Below are 21,067 nucleotides of genomic sequence, written 5' to 3' on the forward strand. Positions count from 1 at the left end.
GCCCCTAAGACTACTGTATCATGGGTTGGCGCGGTTTTGTTTTCTGGATATAGAGAAATGTAAAATGTTTTTCCCTGCCCTAACCGTAGCGTAGGTTGAGGGGAGGAGGACAGGGACCTATCAGGGGGTGGGCTGGGATATTGGCAGCTGAGTTGACCTGTGAGAGGTGTCGGTGCGACTTTGGAAGGAACATTTAAAACTAATCTGCTGCTGACTGCCAACTCTCTCGCTTTAGAATCAGCAATGAGGTAACATCGGAGGCGGCGGGCGGCCCCGGGTGGGGCCCTGCTGCCCTTTTGGGTGGCTGGGCCGGGCCTGGGCAGGGGTCTGGGGGCCACTGCCTGCACAGGGAAGGCTTCCACTTTTTTTGTCCTAAAAAACTAAGATGAAGAATGAACTATAAGGGGCAATAAAGTTGATTTGAATGAGGTGTTTATGACTGATTACATTCATCAACTAGGTAGTTTTTTCTAAAATAGATGGATAGCAATATCTTACTGTCTCAATATTTCTTTGGATTTCCTTAAAAGAACATGGCAGCCTACACTGAAAACTTCATAGGTCTTTGCTGCTACTTTGTCTTAGTGGATGGTACAAATGGGTTGTATAGCTGTAATTGTTTATTGGCTATGTCATAATTAATTTCTTAGTGTCTTTCTGTGTACCACAGCATGTGAGGAACTTGGGAAGTTTATGATGCAAATGCAGCATGGTATTATTCCAAACAACTAACTTCCTGTGGTAAGAAATAAATCTCGAATTCCTGATTATTTTGCAGCAAGATCAATATAGAGCCCCAGAAAGAGAAGCAAGTCTGGTAGGGCAGAAACTGCTTATTCCTTATGCTATTATAGGTTGATTTTATTATGCAGAAATAATACATCCTGGTGTTTTATATGGCCTAACAAACGATAATTTTCTTTATTTGACTATCAGTGGCTTACAGTGCCAGGGTAGGCAGTAAATAGGGCTCCTGAACTCTGAAGAGGTAGCCTTCCCCTAGCTTTGTAGGCAATAGGTATTCGCTTAGTTTATGTAAAGATTCAAACGGAACATTGCTCTTTGGATAAAAAAAAGGCATCTCATTGCCCTTTCTTAAATGGTATATAAAACACATGTTTTATATATCATCATATATCATATCATAAATCATTATATATCATATCATCATATCATATGTCTCAATGCCCTAGCAGAAAAGAATCTCACTGCAAGCTCAGACACATGAATTTGAAGCTACTTCTCTCCAAGGTGAAATTCTGCATTTCTCATCTTCTCACATATGGATAGAAGATACTTGAAGAGAATACACTTGCCTTGTCAACAAATGCAACGACAGAGTACCCACTGGTTTTTTCCTTCCTTTTGAAGTCTGAAAGTGCCAACTGACCTCTCTAAGGCCGCCTGTTCTCTGATTTGTTTGAGTCAGCTTCATTGCACTGAGCTGCATGTTTTTCTCTTAATCTACCTGTGTTTTTTTTCCCCCATGTTTAAAGTTTCTTCTTATTGTGATCTCAAGCAGTCTTCCTGCTTTGACAAGAGAAGCAAAATTATTACTGTTCTTTGGCAGTGATGGAATTGTGAAAGATAACGTACAATTTCTGTTGTGATAAAATGCTACATGAATTGTGCTCTCACAGACTTTTTTTTTATTATTATTTTATTTTATTTATTGAAGGCTACTGAAGCTACTTACTTTTTTAAAGCTTTCATAAACCTTTATGTGTGATCAGTTTTCCTCTATGGGTCTCTCTAGGCATAACTTACAGCTCTCATTGTCTAAAGGCAAGTGTTATGAAATACCATAACCTTTTGTGGCACTTGGTTTCTCATCTGCCGGGAAAAAAATGCAGTCCTCTGTTGCGTTGCTGTCAGGAGTGGCTGTTCTTTAATGTTAGAGTGGACAGTTAAGCCTAACAGTTAAATATTGGTTTGATCTTCCAGGAGATCTTTAGACCTTAATTAATAGAAGGATACTACTTTGGAAAGTTAAAGGTGCTTGGGAGGAAAAACAACAACAACAACAACAAACAAACAAACAAAAAACCAAACCAACCAACCAACCAAGAAACAAACAGACAAAACCAAAAAACACCCAAAGCACAGAAATCACTAGTGGAGAAAAATGCAAGCACTTGGCTAACATAGAACTGCAGAGACTTGAAAATCTGTAATGTTTCAGTTCAAAGCTCCCTGCTGTTGTAGTTCAGCTTAACTTAGCTCTAGTTTTATTGTCAAGAAAGGTTGATGAGTTATGTGATTCAGGTAATGGCTTCAGTTTACCTGAAGTGCTGTCTGAGATCCTTCTTGCTAACTGCCTGCCTCCTGATAGCTGTTCTAAAACATAGAAAGGAATGGGGTTTGGTTGTTTTGTTTTTATGCTTGAAAGTCTAAAAAGTGTACAGAAAGGCTATAAAAGCTTATGCCAATTCAGCTGATTGTAAAACCTACTGATTTCAGTGACATAAAGTGCAGATTATTCCATTACCAGTGTGAACTAAAGCTAATATAGCAGAAATCAGGATATGATCCTGTGTGTTCTGATAACATAATTCAACTAATTTGTCATTTCCTCCCTTTTTACCTCTTTGACTGCATGCAGTAAAATCCTCAAGAGTATGCTTGATACAAACTTGCCTATAATGGTAACTGTAAAGCACATTTTTATTCCAGAATAACTGTGATTAGTTGTCTTGATGCCACTCCCAAACTGTCACCTATTTGGGTGCTCTAACCAAGCAATTCAGCGAAAATAAAATTTACTTTAAACACTGCTATGGTTTCAATTTCTAGTGTTTCACAATTGCTATGGCATGTCATGAAACTTGTTTTACTCTTGTGAATTCCTGCGTCTCTATAAACTATTGAGGTACAAAGGTGAAACAAATCAGTAAAAGTCATTTCAGCCTTTTTCAGTAGGATTCACACTTTCCAAATGAGTAGGTGCCATCTGTTCTGTTAAAGTACATTTTTGAAAGGCATCCCAGAGTGCTCTCTGTAAAGATATTGCAGAGTAGAAAAAGCCTAGTTCATTCATAGAATCATTAAGGTTTAAAAAGATCTCCAAGATCATCAAGTCAAACTTGTGGTGAAATAACAACCATGCCCACTAAACCTTCCCACAGAATGCCATGTCTGCTTATGTCTTTAGTACTTCCAAGGATGGTGACTTCACCACTTTCCTGGGGAGCCTGTTTCAGGACTATGCTGAACAGTCTCTCTGTTCACTAGAAGTCATTACATATCTTCATGTGAACAAATACTGTTTTTAATTATCTGGGTTGTTGTACTATTTTGTGAGAGTTTAGTTTCCATAAAAATTGGTTTTGGCTTAAGTCTGTAACAAGTTCCATTTTTTCCTGGCTAAAAATATAAAACTATAAAAATCCTTACAGGAATTTGACATGTCTGTGCAAAGACTGAAGGTAAAGTCTAACTCAGTCACAAATGCTTTCTAGCCAGATTTTAGGCCCTTATTATGTAGGAATTCTGATTAATAGGCATCTGAGAAGGAAAAGTTCTGCAGTTTGTTGGTTGGTTGGTTTGTTGTTGTTGTTTTGATTTGTTTTTTTTGTTTGTTTGGGTTTTTTTGTTGTTTTTTTTTTGTTGTTGTTGTTTTTTTTGTTTTGTTTTGTTTTTTAATCTGGAATCATCTGAGAAGGTACTTAAAATTTATTTTGGTTGAATGTAAGCCTCAATTATATGTTAACATTTCTTGCTGCATTTTCTATCAAGTTAAACTTGCTTTGCTTTTTCTGTTCCTCAAAAGTATTTCACTGAAATGGCAGTACATCTCTTGGTTCATGATAGTGCAGCTGGACTTTGTAGCTGACAGAGAATAAATTTTGGTAATCCTCAGGGAGTATTCTCTTGCCCTTATTTAATATTGCCTTTGAATGGGACTATGACTACAACATTGACTGCATATCAGGCAAGTTGATAAACTAGACTAGGAAGATAGTGGTGATGTGAAAGACAAGCCGTATCTGTTTGGTTTCTTAGACCAGACTGATTTCAGGAAACAAAAAATTTAAGCAGAAGTTGCTGTCTAAAAATGGTATCTTTTGTAGTCTGCTAGTATATTTGTGGGCAATCTTTTATACACATAATTGGGCAGCTTGTGAGGGCAGTTGTACTAAAAACGGACAATACTGCAAGAAAAAAATATGCAAGAGTTCGAGTTTTTTTCCATTCAAAATAGTATTTTAAAGCTTCAGCATCAATATGTGTGATACCAAAACAGACTTAACCTAAATGGAAAATTCTTATTCTGTGCAGTATTATTAAAAAAACCCCCAAACCCAAACAACCCACCCTGCAAATCTGCTAACATGATACCCTTTGGTTAGGAAAAGTGATACATGGTGTACAATTGATGCTTGTCAGAATACTAGTTTCATGTATTTATGTATCTTATATTGGGGCTGGAGGGAGGGAAGAGGAGACTTGGAGACATGGGAATTTGGGGTGAGCACGTCTGATAGTTTGTACTGTGGCGCAGTCTGTACTTGCAGTTCTGTGCGTAATTAAAGCCAAGGTGGGTCTGACTTCTCTGAACCACTTGATTCTTCTGGTTAATAACATGAACATGACAAGGGATAGCTAGTTTGGGGGGTTTTGTGATGGGGGTTTTTTTCCCTCTCCACCAATATGGTTATTTCTTCAATATGAGTTCTAAAGACAGTGTGAAGGTTAAATTGAGCTCAGTGGATATGCATGGACCAAATTGTTTTCATTGACTAGATTTTGAATGATACTTTTCAGTTAAACCAGTAAAAGTAAGTTTAGATCAGCCCTTGTACTGCTAAAATAAAAGACTTGAAGAAGGAAATTATGCTCTAAAACCCTGTTGTACTTCATTATCCTTCTTCCTTCAAAAAATAAGAAAAGGAAAGTGTCTGTATGCATGTATGTTTTTCCTCAACTCATTATTTCTGTATTTGTATGGGTATGTCTTCCTGGTTATTCTCTTCAGTGCTTCCCTAAAATTAAAAATCAAAATCAGAACCTAAAAAGTCTTTCAGACTTTAAATTTAGAGTTGTCCTAGGTTACAATGTAAGATGTGCCCAAAGTATGTATTCTATCACCATCTACATGAAATGTTGAAACTAGGTTGGGCAGTGTTTCCCTTGCCTCCTGCCTCCAGACTATCTTCTGTTAATGGCCCATCAATGCCCTGCTGCGTGACTCATAGATAACTCCCTCCCAGAGCTATCTCTGTTTAATAGGCAGTCAAGGACCCATTGCAAGACTGATAAAATTATATCAGCCCATTGTGAGATGCTCTGCCCAGGGGGAGGAGCCAAGCACTCACACCTGGATCTAATCTGGGATTTGGGACAGCACAGGCAGCCTTACCCACTGGATTCCCAGAGGACAAGAGCTACCAGACCTTTCTGTGGGAACACTGCCTCAACATGACTACTTCATCTGGACTGCTACCACCATGGTTTCAGGTTGTATTCTGACTCTGTCAGTGATCCTTTGTACTATTGTATGTGTTTTATTTTATTTTATTTTATTTTATTTTATTTTATTTTATTTTATTTTACCTTGGTTTTTTCTATCCTATTAAATTGTTTTTTCTGACTTGGAGTCTCTCACTGGTTTTGCCTTCAAGCCAGCATATATATTTTGGTGCCCAACGTGGGGAAGGAGGTACTGAGAAAAGTCAGAATTACAATTTTGTAGTGAAGAAAAAAACCAGCTGTCTGCTATGATGCTCAACATGCTTTCATATATCTTATACCTATCTCTCAACATTTTCCCACACATGGGGCAGTATTTTCCGGTCTTAATGCTCATGTGTAGACCAGGGTATGGTACCAAAATTGCTTTATTGGTCTATTATGTTTATTGTATGATAACCTCTGAGGCAATGAGCATCATTCGGAATATATACTCTATTTTGTTTTCTTGTCCTGGTCCAGAATGCTACATCTGGGCTCTCAACAATCGCACCCAGCTCCTGTGGGGAGAGGTAAAGAATGATTTTTTCCCCAGTCTTTTAGGCCTGGCACAGCAGTTTTCAAAAGTATTGAGTTCTCTCTAGGTGCCAAGGACAGCGTAATATTGTTGTTAGTTCTGCTTTGTCTTCTCTGCATGGCCTGCACCATGCTCACCATGCTTAGAAATCAAACACTACATGGGGTGGTGCAGCATCTCCTTGAGGAAGAGGGAAAAAGAAACAAATGCAAAACAACGGCATCCATGTCTACACAAACTGTCACAGAGGAAACAGTATCTGCATCTACTCAGACTGTCACAGAGGAGAAAGGAACCAAAACCAAAGCAACAGTGTCAGTGTCTACACAAGCTGTCACAGAGGAGAAAGAAACCAAAGCTGCCATCAGCATCTCCATACAAACCGTCACTGAAGCAGAACAACCTACACCAGTAGCAGTTGCCCCTGTTCAGAAGAAGAAATCAAAGCGCAGATCAGTCCACATAGTGACTGATGAGGATGTGGCAGGACCTTCGCATTGAGCAGAAGAGACAGAGCCAGAGATCATCACCCGCTCTCTATCCCTGGGTGAGCTGCGTGACCTGCGGAGGGAATTCACCCACCAGACAAACGAGTCCATCCTGACCTGGCTGCTCCACATCTGGGACGCTGCAGCCATTGACACCATTCTGGATGGAAGTGAGGCCAGGCAACTGGGATCACTGTCCCAGGATGTGGTCATTGACCAGGGGATCGGGAGAACCCAACAAACTCTCAGCCTCTGGCGGCAACTGCTAACAAGTGTGAGGGACAGATACCTTTGTAAAGACCTCCAGGTTCACCAAGGAAAATGGAGCACAATGGAACAAGGTATCCGATGCCTGAGGGAATTGGCTGTGCTGGAGATAATTTTCTCAGAAGACAAGAGATTTCTTAAAAGCCCAGATGATGTCCAGTGCACATCGCAGATGTGGTTGAGATTCTCACAGCTTGGACCAGAGATGTACTCCCGTTATCTGGCAACACTGCAATGGAGGGAAGGCAAGGACAAGGTGGGCATCTTGGTCAATAAACTAAGAATTTACAAGGATACTGTCACTGCCCTCTTTCGTACTCATGTCTCATCCATGGAAACAAGGCTGGCTGAACAAGTCCAGAGTTTGATTGAAGAGGGCCATCAGAAACTGCAAAAGGAACTTAAAGAAGAAATTTACCACATCTCGCCAGAACCAACAAGAGTCTCTGCCATTAGGAGCAGGTACCCACCAGCCAGGGAGAGAGGATACACTCCACGGGGTAACCTCTGGTCTTTTCTTCGGGAGCATGGAGAAGACATGAGGAAGTGGGATGGAAAACCCACCTCCTCCTTAGCAGCCTGGGTACGTGAACTGAAGAGAGAGACACCTACCACAAAGAGCTCATCTAGAGTCAACACTGCTCCAGTCTCTCAGGCACAGAACTCCAGACGGTATAGGAAGGATGATATGACTGATTCTCTTGAAGGGGCCTCAGGAACATATTTACAGGAAGAGAGCAACAATGTCCCATGACCAGGAATAGGGGGACCCTGCCTCTAGCCAGGTGGAGGAAAGGGACAATCGAATCTATGGGACTGTGTGGATTCAATGGCCTGGCACATCTGACCCACAAAAATATTAGGCTTTCGTTGACACTGGTGCCCAATGTACCCTGATGCCATAAAGATATGTAGGAACAGAATCTATTTCTATTTCTGGGGTGACAGGAGGGTCCCAGCAGCTGACTGTATTGGAGGCCGAAGTGAGTTTAACCGGGAATGGGTGGCAAAAACACTCCATCGTGACTGGCCCAGAGGCCCCATGCTTCCTCAGCATAGACTATCTCAGAAATGGATATTTCAAAGACCCAAAAGGATATCGTTGGGCTTTTGGGATAGCTGCTGTAGAGACAGAAGACATCAGACAACTGAATACCTTGCCTGGTCTCTCAGACGACTCCTCTGCTGTGGGATTACTGAGAGTTGAAGAACAGCAAGTACCAATCGCCACAGCAACAGTACACTGTCGGCAATACCACACAGACAGAGACTCTGTGATTCCTATCCATGAGATGATTCGTAAACTGGAGAGCCAAGAGGTGGTCAGCGAGGCTTGTTCACCTTTCAACAGCGCTGTATGGCCAGTGCATAAGTCCAGTGGAGAATGGAGACTGACAGTGGATTACCGTGGTCTGAACGAAGTCACCCCACCACTAAGCGCTGCTGTACCAGACATGTTGGAGCTTCAGTATGAGCTGGAGTCCAAGGCAGCAAGGTGGTATGTGACCATTGATATTGCCAATGGCTTCTTCTCCATTCCTTTGGCAGCAGAGTGCAGGGCCCAGTTTGCCTTCACCTGGAAGGGCGTACAGTACACCTGGAACCGACTGCCCCAGGGGTGGAAACACAGCCCCACCATCTGCCATGGACTGATCCAGACTGCACTGGAAAAGGGTGAGGCTCCTGAACATCTACAGTACATTGATGAGATCATTGTATGTGGGAATACAGCAGGGGAAGTCCTTGAGAAAGGAGAGCAGATCATCCAGTTTCTGCTGAAAGCTGGTTTTGCCATTAAGCAAAGTAAGGTTAAGGGACCGGCTCAAGAAATCCAGTTTCTGGGAGTCAAGTGGCAAGATGGACGTCGCCAGATCCCCACAGAAGTAATCAACAAGATCACCGCAATGTCTCCACCTACCAACAAGAAGGAGACACAAGCTTTTCTAGGTGCCATAGGCTTTTGGAGAATGCACATTCCCGAGTGCAGCCAGATTGTGAGCCCTCTCTACCTGGTCATCCGCAAGAAGAATGATTTCCACTGGGGCCCTGAACAGCAACAAGCCTTTGCCCAGATCAAGCAGGAGATCGCTCATGCAGTAGCCCTTGGCCCAGTTAGGATGGGACCAGATGTGAAGAATGTCCTCTACCCTGCAGCCGGGAGCCGTGGCCTGTCCTGGAGTCTTTGGCAGAAGGTGCCTGGGGCGACTCGGGGCCGACCACTGGGATTCTGGAGCCGAAGCTACAGAGGATCCGAAGCCAACTACACTCCCACAGAGAAGGAAATCTTAGCTGCCTGTGAAGGAGTTCAAGCTGCCTCAGAAGTAATTGGCACTGAAACTCAGCTGCTTTCAGCACCCCGACTACTGGTGCTGGGGTGGATGTTCAAGGGAAACGTTCCTTCAACGCATCACGCCACTGACACTACATCGAGCAAATGGATTGCCCTCATCACACAGCGTGCCTATATTGGAAACCCGAATCGCCCTGGGATTCTGGAAATTACAACTAACTGGCCTGAAGGTGAGATTTTTGGATTATTTTCTGAAGAAGACGAGGAACAAGTGACACGTGCCGAGGAAGCCCCACCGTATAACGAGCTACCGGAGACTGAAAGACAATATGCCCTCTTCACTGATGGTTCCTGCCGAATTGTAGGCTCTAACTGGAAATGGAATGCTGCAGTATGGAGCCCCACAAAATGAGTTGCACAAGCTACTGAGGGACAAGGTGGATCAAGTCAGGTTGCAACATTAAAGCCATCCAGCTGGCTTTGGATATTGCCAAACGAGAGAGGTGGCCAAGACTCTATCTCTACACCGACTCGTGGATGGTAGCTAATGCTCTGTGGGGATGGCTTAATTGCTAGAAAAAGGCCAACTGGCAGCGCAGAGGGAAACCCATCTGGGCTGCTGAGATTTGGCAGGATATCGCTGCCCAAGTAGAGAAGCTGACCGTGAAGGTTCAACCTGTGGGTGCACATGTGTCCAAGAGTTGGGCTAATGAAGAACATCACAACAACGAGCAGGTGGACAAAGCTGCCAAGGTGAAAGTATCACAGGTAGATCTAGACTGGCAACACAAGGGAGAAGTATTCCTAGCCTGTTGGGCCCATGACACATCTGGTCATCAGGGGAGAGATGCAACATACCGATGGGCCCGTGACCGAGGGGTGGACCTTACTATGGACAACATCTCACAAGTCATCCACAACTGTGAGACCTGCGCTGCAATCAAACAGGCCAAGCGGATAAAGCCTCTGTGGTACGGTGGACGATGGTTGAAGTACAGGTATGGGGAAGCCTGGCAGATTGACTATATCATCCTTCCCCAAACCCACCAAGGCAAGCGTTATGTGCTAACTATGGTGGAAGCCACCACTGGATGGTTGGAGACCCGCCCTGTGCCTCATGCTGCTGCTCAGAATACTATCTTAGGCCTTGAAAAGCAGGTCCTGTGGAGACTTGGCACCCCTGAGAGAATCGAGTCAGACAATGGGACCCATTTCAAGAACAGCCTTATAAACACCTGGGCTAGAGAACATGGCATTGAATGGATATATCACATCCCTTATCGTGCACCAGCTGCCGGGAAAGTTGAATGGTGCAATGGGTTACTTAAGACTACCCTGAAGGTGCTTAGTGGGGGCAGTTTCAAAAATTGGGAAGTGAACTTAGCGAAGGCAACCTGGATGGTCAGCATTCGAGGGTCAATCAATCGAGCTGGTCCTGCCCAGTCTGAACCCTTGCACACAGTGGATGGTGATAAAGTCCCTGTGGTACACATGAAAAGCATTTTAGGAAAAACTGTTTGGATTAATCCCACCTCAGGCAAAGGCAGACCCATCCATGGGATTGTTTTTGCTCAAGGACCTGGTTACACTTGGTGGGTAATGCAGAAAGATGGGGAAACCCGTTGTGTACCACAGGGAGACCTAATTTTAAGTGATAACTGGGTGTAAGTTTTCATTCTGTATATGTGTATGTATAAGCATGCATATATTTATCTATCTAGCTGTAAGAATGTCTTAATTTGTGTATGATGTAGATGGTCATAGAATAAGGGGTGGATTATGTCCTAGGTTACAATGTAAGATGTGCCCAAAGTATGTATTCTATCACCATCTACATGAGCTGTTGAAACTAGGTTGGGCAGTGTTTCCCTTGCCTCCTGCCTCCAGACTATCTTCTGTTAATGGCCCATCAATGCCCTGCTGCATGACTCATAGATAACTCCCTCCCGGAGCTATCTCTGTTTAATAGGCAGTCAAGGACCCATTGCAAGACTGATAAAATGATATCAGCCCATTGTGAGATGCTCCACCCAGGGGGAGGAGCCAAGCACTCACACCTGGATCTAATCTGGGATTTGGGACAGCACAGGCAGCCTTACCCACTGGATTCCCAGAGGACAAGAGCTACCAGGCCTTTCTGCAAGAACACTGCTTCAACCAGACCACTTCATCTGGACTGCTACCACCATGGTTTCAGGTTGTATTCTGACTCTGTCAGTGATCCTTTGTACTATTGCATGTGTTTTATTTTATTTTATTTTATTTTATTTTATTTTATTTTATTTTATTTTATTTTATTTTACCTTGTTTTTTTCTCTCCTATTAAATTGTTTTTTTCTGACTTGGAGTCTCTCGCTGGTTTTGCCTTCAAGCCAGCACAAGAGCGCACAAGAGTCATGGCCTTAGGCATAATTCTGTACAATCTCCTCAAACTTCCTAAAAATCCTCACTATCAAAAAATAAATTAAATGTGGAAAAAATAGTTTTTTCCAAAATTAAATATCTGAGCTTAATTTTCTCCATAATCTGCCATATATTGACAAAAAAAAAAAAAAACCAAAACAGATAAGTGAATAGTCATGGGACTGATGTATGGCTGATTAACTTTTTTTGTAGTGCTACAGTATGTGTGCCTCTATTTTCAGATAATGGCTTAAAATGTGTGTGTCTTGAAAAGGCTTTGTGTCTATTCAGAAGGTGATCTGTCCAAAAAATACTTTAATATCCATACTATTAATTTGGGTAAGAAAATCAACATTTTTGCTCTTAATTCCTATATTCTCAAATCTTTAAATATCTTTCCTTGTACTGAGTGGCAAAAATTATTTATGCTTCATTTTTTCAGCAGGAAGTGGGAAAGAGAAATAATGTGGTGCCATGTTGTACTGCAGAACAGTAAATCTAATAAGGCCTGCTGGGCCCACTTTTATAGTCTAAAATAGATTTGAAAAAGGCAGCAGAGGTTCCAGCTATGAGTTCTAACCATGCTTCAGAAGCTGGTATTACATACATATATAAAATAAATAAATTGTGAGGTATTGCTAGGTATTCATTTGGCACAGAAGAATGTTTTAAAGAACAACTTCAGATGTATGTTTGAAAGAATATTTAGCAGGTAAAAGCAAAGTATCTTGAAGTTTCCAAATAACAGAATTAGCAATTTTGTGTTGCAGGGTGTAGTAGGGAGTGAAGCTAGTTAATAAAATAGCTGTGAAAATAGCAGGAAGGATTTCTGATTTAGGAAGGAATGTATCTTTTCACAGACCTATGATACATGCTGTGGTGAAGAGACTCAGGGAGCAGAGACAAAGACAGAAGCCATTCTTATATTTTTATCATTTTCCTCTTCAGAGGTCACTGATGGTGTCCCATTTTCAGCATATGAAAGTATTAATTTACTTCTTTCTTCTCCCTCCATTGTTTGCCTTTTTTTTTTTTTTTTTTTTTTTTTTTTTAATCTGTGCATGAATAATCAAATAATACTATGCCAGGCAGTTGGAATTAATTAGGGTTTCAAATTTCACATCGTCCATCTTTTAATGTTATATCAGGCTAATTCTTAAACTGAGGGGAGTGAGGTGCATTTAGGGTTAGATGCATGAAGGCCGTATTCTTTCCCCATGGGAGGACATACATAGACATGGAAAGGCTTATACAATGGAGAAAGAGTCCAAAATCTTTATAGTTAGCTTTTTGAAATATTTCTATTCTGTGTGTGGGGGAAAAAAAAAAAAAAAAAAAAAAAAAAATTAAGGCCATCTCAAACTTTTTATAACCAAAATATTTTGAACTTCTACTTACATAAAAATTTTAAAGCTCTCTTAGTCATTAAGAAAATCAATGCTTCAGTGTAGTTAAAGCCATTCCTCGCAGCATTTGGTGTTGTATGTAAGCATTGCCACCACTTCCTTCTTTTGAATAACATCCTGCATCTTTAGTTGCAAAATTATGAAGTCTAGAAGCGTGCAGCTGATGGGCTGCTGGATCATAGCCAGTTACTGGCAGACAAGTCAAACCGCAGCAGGTAAAGTCATTGATGGAAATAAACAAGGAACAAGTTATTGCTTATTTTAAAAGATCAATTTCTTTAAAAGACAGTGCAATATAGAAAAAAATCTTAGAAAGTTTGTGTGTCTTTATACTGTGGTATAAGACCATGACCTTCATGTTTTTACTGTTTTTCTTTGAGGTTTTACTGTTTTGTTTTCTTTAGTATTTTTGCTTCTTTGTCTTTGGTAGTGGTTGAAATCATCTAATGGTATAGGTACAGTTCTTTCACTCATCCATCTTTCCACTCTGTTTATTTCAGGAAAGTCTCATCCAAGAAAGTTTTACAAATAAAACACTATTTACAGACCTGTTACTTGTAGCTCCTGTTTGTTCTAGTACTAAACTGAAGTTGGCTTTAGAATTACTTTCATGGTCCAAAATACAGAATTAATATTATCATTTGTTAACATATTTTCCTGAGGTTCTGTACTAACTCTGTGTAGAGTTAATAGCTTTCACTAGTAATTACATAAGGTAGGAAAATTATTTAAAAAACTATGTGTTGTCTTCAGTGTTTGAACTCCAAGTTCAGCTATTTCTATACAGTTAGAAAAGGACCATATTATTGGCAGAAATGGGCTAGATACAAAGTTCTAGTAAGCTAATTTCCCTTTTGTGATGTTCTGTTTTCCTTTAATTAGTTTAAAAAATGACTTGAACTTAGGTATTTCCATCACTTTGTATGTATACATCCATTCTCAGAGCAAACTAGCAGCTCAAGATCCTATATGTTGCTTAGATAGTTGTTGCCAAGTATTTCATTTCTGAAAACAGCTGAATTACTAGATTTTCCTTAGAAGTTCACTAAGAACAAATTTTCTTGAGACAAACCAAAAGCTGCAACTTGAAACTCAGAGGATGCACAGATTTTGGTTTCCTGCAGGTATCCCTAACTGATATACACTATAGAGGTTTGTGGTTTGATTTTAGGGTGTTATTTTTAAAGGGTTGGTGTTCTTTTGTAGTTGTTTGTGGTGGGGGTTTTTTTGTTTTTTTTTTTTTTTTTTGTTTGTTTGATTGTTTTTTTTGTTTGTTTGTTGTTTTTTTTCCCCTTGAAGTGATGTGGGTAAAACTTTCCTACCTGCTGGACTTGAAGGTAAATTCCACTTTAACAACTGTTGAGAAAGATGAACTTTAATACGCAACGTCAGACATAATTGTCACTAGAATTCTTCCAGAATGGCAAATAGTTCCCTGGAGTCGGTAATTAAACATTTAGAAGAATTTAGATGAATGTGTTTTCATGGGCTTAAGCTTATTACTTTTTTAAGACATCTCTGCATATTTAATAGTATTTTCTGACTTTATCCTGTCAATTCAGACAATGTATGTGTATATATACATATATACATATATATGTGTGTATATATATATATAAAGACAAGCTCTACTTTCCTGCTTTCTGACTGCTACCTGCTTAACAACTTGTAAGTAGTTTGGAGGATTTATTTAGCTGCTGTATATTTTGGGGATGTGATGCTGTTTGTACTCAAGCAAGTTTGCTCTTGGATGTGTTTTCAGTCTTGTTGTCTATATAAGTAACATATAGTCTTGAAAGCATCCTTAGAGTGTCTCATTAATATCCACTGTAAAAATACCCTAGGGTGTTTTCCCATTGCTAGTCAAGAAAAAAAAATTCAATTAATACTGTTTAAAAATGACTGAAGAAAAACAACAATGAAACCTCCATCACTGACTATCTATTTCATGTGAGAGATGTCTGGTCAATGGCTTCCTGCATACACAGTTGGGAATTCTCCTTTTCCTTTAAAATACGTTGTCTGCTTCACATGCTGATGGTAATTTTCAGCATATGGGGACCATTAGCAATATTGAAGCTGGATATAAGCTTGACTCGTTAAATCACTTTAGAATGTTGCATCTGTTTTTTTACCCTAGTGTTAACACCTGGATCAGTTGAACACCAGCCCAGAAGTTTAGGACATATATAGCTGTTAATTTTGAAAACATCTGGATTTTTTTTGTGCACGTATATGTGCATGTGTGAATGGCTGTATCTCTGGTATTTTTAGGTTTAATAAATAAAAGCTCAGTGAGTTGTGCTCAAGGTGTGTACTGACCTTTGGCAAATAAGTGATTTATGGCAGGAGGCAGAAGCATTGTTTCAGGTGGTTTAGAAATTATGATTTTGTCTTTACAACTTTTTTGTCTTTCTTCAGTTTTCTGTTTCTGAAGAACTGATTACGGAATCTAATTCCTTTTCTTTCCCCTGCCCCCAGCATGTCCATTTGTTGTATACTGAATAAGATACCCCATTCTCCTGGGATGTGTGAAACAGGCAGGCATTGCAAATTGAAGAAAGCAAGTTCCCTGCCTGAGTGTGCAACCCTGTTCAGAGGCTGTGGTGGTTCTTTAGAGAGACCCAGACAACTGTCGATGGCAAAAGGCACAGAGCCTGCTCCCTCGCCAGGGGGATATCATGGCTTTATTCTGGGATCTTGCCCCCGCCAGCCGGAGGTCTTTCCCCATCCCTGCTGGTGCCAGAGAGAGCAAAGCCCTGGCTGTCCCAGGGCTTTTTCCCTGGAGGGATGGGCCCAGAGGCAGGGACAAGCCACTACCCAATCAGGGACAAGGTGGGAGTGGAACAGAGTTGGGTTACATTCCAGTGTGGAGGATGGGCGTGGCCAAGCAGGGACAAACCACGGGATACAGTTTCCAAGGGGAACAGGGAAGAAAACATAACAAACCCCAATATAAAAATGAAACATAATAGAAACCAAATTAATGCACTACAACAAGAGGCTGCTTGGAAGTAAAATGCTAATTATGTTGGAATTTTGAGAAACTACTTTCTTAGGTGACTTCCTTTTAGCAAGAGCAGCTCCTTTTGCAGCTCTGGTGAAGGTTGATGAGTGCAGTTGGAGAGCTTCTCTTATGCCTATTAGCAAAACTGGGCTGATTTGCAGGACATAACTTCAAGGTAAACTGTGAGTGAAGCAGTAAGCAAGGCTAATATGGCCTTTTGTAATTTCCTTTATTCCAGAGTCTTTTCCAGAGCCAGCAGTGAATATAATTTTCTATCTGCGGAGAGTGAGGGTGGCTGCTAGCACAGGAGGTTTTGCTGGAGACAGGCTGGCAGTCATACCAGGCTGTGAGGAGGTGTTACTTTCAGAATTTCTGCTGGAACTGGAGACCAAGCAGGGTTAACAGCTTGGTGATAGAGTAACTAGAGAAAAAACAGAGCCTTGCCACAGTCAAGAGCCAGGGCAGCCCAAGCCCTGGGTATTGGGTACTTCCTTGGGGACAAGGACAGGCTGGGATCCAGGCTCAGCTCAGCAAGACCCTTGTCAGGATAGGGCCTGGAGAGCTGAAGACTGGCCCTCCTGAGGTGTCCCTGGGGCAGGGGCTGATGGCCTTGGGAGACTCACATGGGGTCCTGGGCAGCATCAGGGGAACTTCAGAGACCTGACATGAGGTCCTGGGACTGTGGGCAGGGTGTGGGAACCTCGGGAGGGAGGTCAGGCTGTCAAGGCTCAGTGCCCTTGGAACCATACGGAAACCATACAGAAAGAAATTTTATCTTTATTTAAAATTTTGATTTATAGAAAATACAGCATTTGGTCTGACTGAACACTGAGTAAGATGTCAGTTTCTGTATTCTTCATGCTGATGGGTAGGTACTAGAATTTGTTGCATTTACATGCACTAGGAGTATTATAAAACTACCTGCTGGAATCTGTACCCAAATATAGTTGGATCGATACTGTATCTTCAGGGCTTCCTTTGGTTTTTTGTTGTGTGTGGGGCTTTTTTTGTTGTCTGTTTCTTTGTTTTAATTTTTAATATGGACAGGTTTAAACAGAAAAGAATCAAGGATGCATTAAATTTGTTGCTAAAGCTGTGAATAAGATTTGACTGAATTAATGCCTTTGGAATGTACACTAGGTTTTTGTATGATACAATTTACTTTTGGTGGTGATGAACTCCAGTATGAGTGTCTGCTGCATGAAAACTATCTGCTTAGAGAGAAGGCAAAAGAAATACTAAAAGCTACCATTTCCTGGGAACAACCTGGGAACTGTCTGGGCTCTTTGTAGAAGAATGCTTTGCATTTGAGGAGGGTGGTTGTGCTGACAGTGTTGTTGCCATTTACTTTCTTATTGTTTCCTCAAGAAAAAACACTTTTGCAGTTCAGGGTTTCAACTCTAAATCCTGACATCTGATAGCAATTCTTAGCCTTTAGGAGCCTGTCATCTAATGTGTTATGTTTTTCTTAGAGAAAGGAGTCTTTCCTGCCTGACACCTGCTTTATTTTTTCCAAATTCCTGGGTTTCTGATAGTGGTTCTGAGAGTTATACTACAAACAGAAATCAAGAACAGAGGAATTAGGTTTCAAGAAAGGACAGTACAGAAGGACAAGATAAATAATGTGAAAACAACGATCTTGTTTTCCTCCAGTGCTTTTTTGTGACTCACCTAAAATGAGAAAAATGTGTGTGGGGTTGGGAAAACAAATACAGGCAACCTGATACACTTCATAAGCAGAAGTCAAAATGAAAATTTTCAAATATTCTAAAAAGCATCATCAGATCTTTAAAGGATTTAAGCTGACCTCTCTATAACCTTTATGTGCTCAGAGACAAAGGGACATGCTGAGAGGAAGCGTGTCTGAAAGCATTACAGCAGGATGCTCTGGACAATGGAAATGCTGAGCTGTGTGGTATTGGAGTATTTGCATGGAGATTCTGTGGCACAGTATATCAGTTTTGAACATTTTTCTTCCAAGAACAAGACGACATTCCTGAAAGGAATACACCCCGCCCCCCCCCCCCCCCAAAAAAAAAAAAAAAAAGAAAAACCAAAAACCAGGATTTGCATACAGGTTTGAAGGAACTGGAGAATGTGAGGGGAGTCTTGGAATATGAATTAGTCATGCATTTTAAATGTGGGCTTGAGTTTCACACCTTTTTTTTTCCTTCCTCATCTGAATTGAAAAATTATTAATTATAGGAGGGTATTTATTGAGGCAGATAGAGATTTTGAATAGAGAATGAGATATAAATCATCTCTCTTGTTCAGTATTTTGAATAGAAGAGTCTTGAGCGGGCTGGATTCTTAATTACCCTAATAAAATAAATGCTGAAGAGTTAAGCTCAGTAGTAGCAACAATGCATATTTAAATAATTACTTAAAGACAACTAATTAAATTCTAGTCATCTCTTTGTACTAAGCAGGTCACACACATTCTCCCACTGCATAAATTTAAACACAAATCTTTGGATTTATACAAACACTATAGGAGACAGATTTTTACAGTAATGAATTAGACTTAGAGACTGCTAATGGCTGGCATGAATTCTTGCCAGTGTGATTGTAAGCATAAATGCTGAAAGCTGCAACATTTTTTTTTTCTAATCAAGCTGACAGACTTGAATTCATAAGCTAATACAATGTAAAATGGTTTTTTTTCCTCCTCATTTGGACATACAGGAAATTTAAAAAGAAAGTGTATTATCATCTGTAAAATATTCTGTTGTCTGTCTTCAGCAAGACTTTGCAGGAAATGTTGTGAGTCAAAATATGCACAAGACAATTATACAAGGGAAGTGCCCTGTCCAGGAGCAGAAAATTGCACACTCCTACCACCTTCTGTATTTATTGTTCATCCATATTAGCAAAATCCATTCCAAGATCTAAATTAAATTCTGAATTACTGGAGGATCCATTGTTTCAACAATAATGTTTGCAAGATTTTCATATTTCTTTTACATTTTAATTATAACTCATCAAATCTTAGCTGATTACTCTTGGGTTAGACTCAGAAGAATGTCACTGAAGGGTGTTTTAATTTAACAGAAATAGCATGATGTCTGTTTCTAATGTTTTAAAAGCCAATTTATATGGAAATTTTGCTCTAGAAGGAAGTCAATAGGTATGTAGTTTTTAACACCCTCCTGTTAAAATTCAAAACTTGAAGCAGCACCAAAGCAATGCCTTTTTTTTTTTCTTGTGGCAGTGTGATTGTATTTTCACAACCTTTAATTTGTAGCCATTTTCTTCTGTTAAAATGAAGTTTTTCTTTGTCTTTTGTAGTCGAGCTATCAAGACAAACCAGGACCTTTTGCCTGAGACACCGTGGATCCATATCTTCTACAATGACTTCTGGGGGACACTGCTTACTCACAGTGGGAGCCACAAGTCCTACAGACCTCTCTGCACACTTTCCTTCCGCATTAACCATGCTGTTGGGGGAATGGACCCATGGGGCTACCACCTTGTAAATGTCCTCTTACATGCTGCAGTCACTGGCCTTTTCACAAACTTCTCCAGGATTCTCTTTGGCGATGGGTACTGGACTTTGATAGCGGGCCTGCTGTTTGCATCTCATCCCATCCACACAGAAGCTGTAGCAGGGATTGTAGGGAGAGCAGATATTGGAGCCTGCTTCTTCTTTCTGCTTTCCCTCATGTGTTACGTGAAGCACTGCTTTACCAGAGGTTCCTCACCAAGTACTTGGGGCTGGATCTTGGGAGCAGGGCTGTGTGCAGGATGCAGCATGCTGTGGAAGGAGCAAGGAGTGACTGTTCTCGCCATTTCAGCTGTGTACGATATCTTTGTATTTCATCGACTGAAAATGCATCATATTGTTTCTACTTTGTATAAGGTGAGTCTCCTTTGTGGTAAGCTATTGTGAGGCACCTTTCACTGTTAAACAGGTGCTAAATGAGTTTTTGAGTACACAGTAATTCTTAGTAGTTTAGTCAACTCCCAAAAATAAGTGCAGATGTTTAATGCTGAAAGAACACTTCAAGAGCTTTAGTATGGTCTTTATATGTTTTGTTTAAGCAATGTATTATTAGCCATTGCTCTTACTTGATGTTGAGGATGGGTTTTTTAATTACTTTCCTTACTTCCAGCAGCTTCCTCATTCTGTTTACTGTCAAGCACTGGACATCTGAGTCAAGCACTGGATATCTGACTGCCTTTTGCAAAGAATTCATTCATGCTCTTATCCTCTTGGTGTGCAAGGGCAGCAGCTGATATCATCAGCTTTGCTCCCTGAGGCAAAGATAAAACTCTTATTGTTCTAGTTTAACAGAGATGCATAGGACTTGGTTCATGCCTTTGGCATGTATCTTTTTCTTACCCTAGTAGGAGCTATGACTTAAATGTATTACTGTCTTAATAAAATAAATATTTCCTATTTTTAACTTCTTCCCCAAGAACAAACAAGTAAAATAAACAAGCAAAGAAGCTCACCAAATCCACTAGCTTACAAAAAACTGAGTGTATTTTAATGGTACTCAGAACCCCCAGTTAAAATCAAGAGTCCTTTACAGCAGTTGCTGTACAAATGAGTAAGCTGACTATATGTAATTTTATTTTCAGTGGAATGGCTGTCTTTCAGAAAAATACTGTCTTGACAAAGGACAGCAGTCTTTTATATGTGTGGTGGTTTCAGGCAGATTTTGGGAGAAATGCTCCCAAGGGGCTCCCCTCCCCTCCCCCAACTGGCTCGGGAAAAGACTTCCTCAGAGAGAAGTGGAAAAAACCTGTTTATTAAACAGGCAAAGCACTCACAGCACAATACCCGATGACAAGAGCTTCATGCCACTTACGGAGGGATAACAAACTTAAAGATTAAGTCTCCTCTTGAAGATAGTCACTGTGCTCCACCGCTCCGTCTCCACTGGTATTGGGAGAAAAGGAGATGTGCAGGGCTGGTCTTGGTGGGGTGGGTCCCCTGTGGAGGCCCCCGGTGCTTCCCCAGGTCCTTAGTCCGGAGAGGTTGGAACAGTTCCAAGGAGAGGGCAAAAAAGAAAAAAAGGAAGGAAAAAAAAAAGGAAAAAAAAGCAAAAAAGCTTCAGCTATTCTACAGTGTCTAACTACACTAGCACTAAACTAAACTAACTGCCGGGGAAAGAAACAACAGAGCTTCTTTCGTCTTGCCGTGTTCCAACTCCCCCGCTTCAAGGTCACTCTGATGAGCAGAGTTTTCCTGGGGAAGAACAAACCGTGCTTGCC

At 40.8% G+C, this 21,067-nt stretch overlaps 1 protein-coding gene across 4 annotated transcripts in view; it reads left to right on the forward strand.

The window, feature by feature from the left end:
* The window catches only part of TMTC2 (transmembrane O-mannosyltransferase targeting cadherins 2), a 324,464-nt gene that overhangs the window by 132,583 nt on the left and 170,814 nt on the right, over window positions 1–21,067 (forward strand). For 3 of the 4 annotated variants that reach the window (XM_040062636.2, XM_040062634.2, XM_040062637.1), the window contains one exon: window positions 19,136–19,706. In XM_040062636.2, coding sequence (XP_039918570.1) covers window positions 19,136–19,706 — 571 coding nt within the window. Of the gene's footprint in view, window positions 1–11,167; window positions 11,229–19,135; window positions 19,707–21,067 lie in introns of those variants that run through there. The other variant, XM_058420266.1, reaches the window with a different exon arrangement.

This window comes from Hirundo rustica, chromosome 4 (assembly GCF_015227805.2).
Source record: "Hirundo rustica isolate bHirRus1 chromosome 4, bHirRus1.pri.v3, whole genome shotgun sequence".
Taxonomy (NCBI): Eukaryota; Metazoa; Chordata; class Aves; order Passeriformes; family Hirundinidae; genus Hirundo; species Hirundo rustica.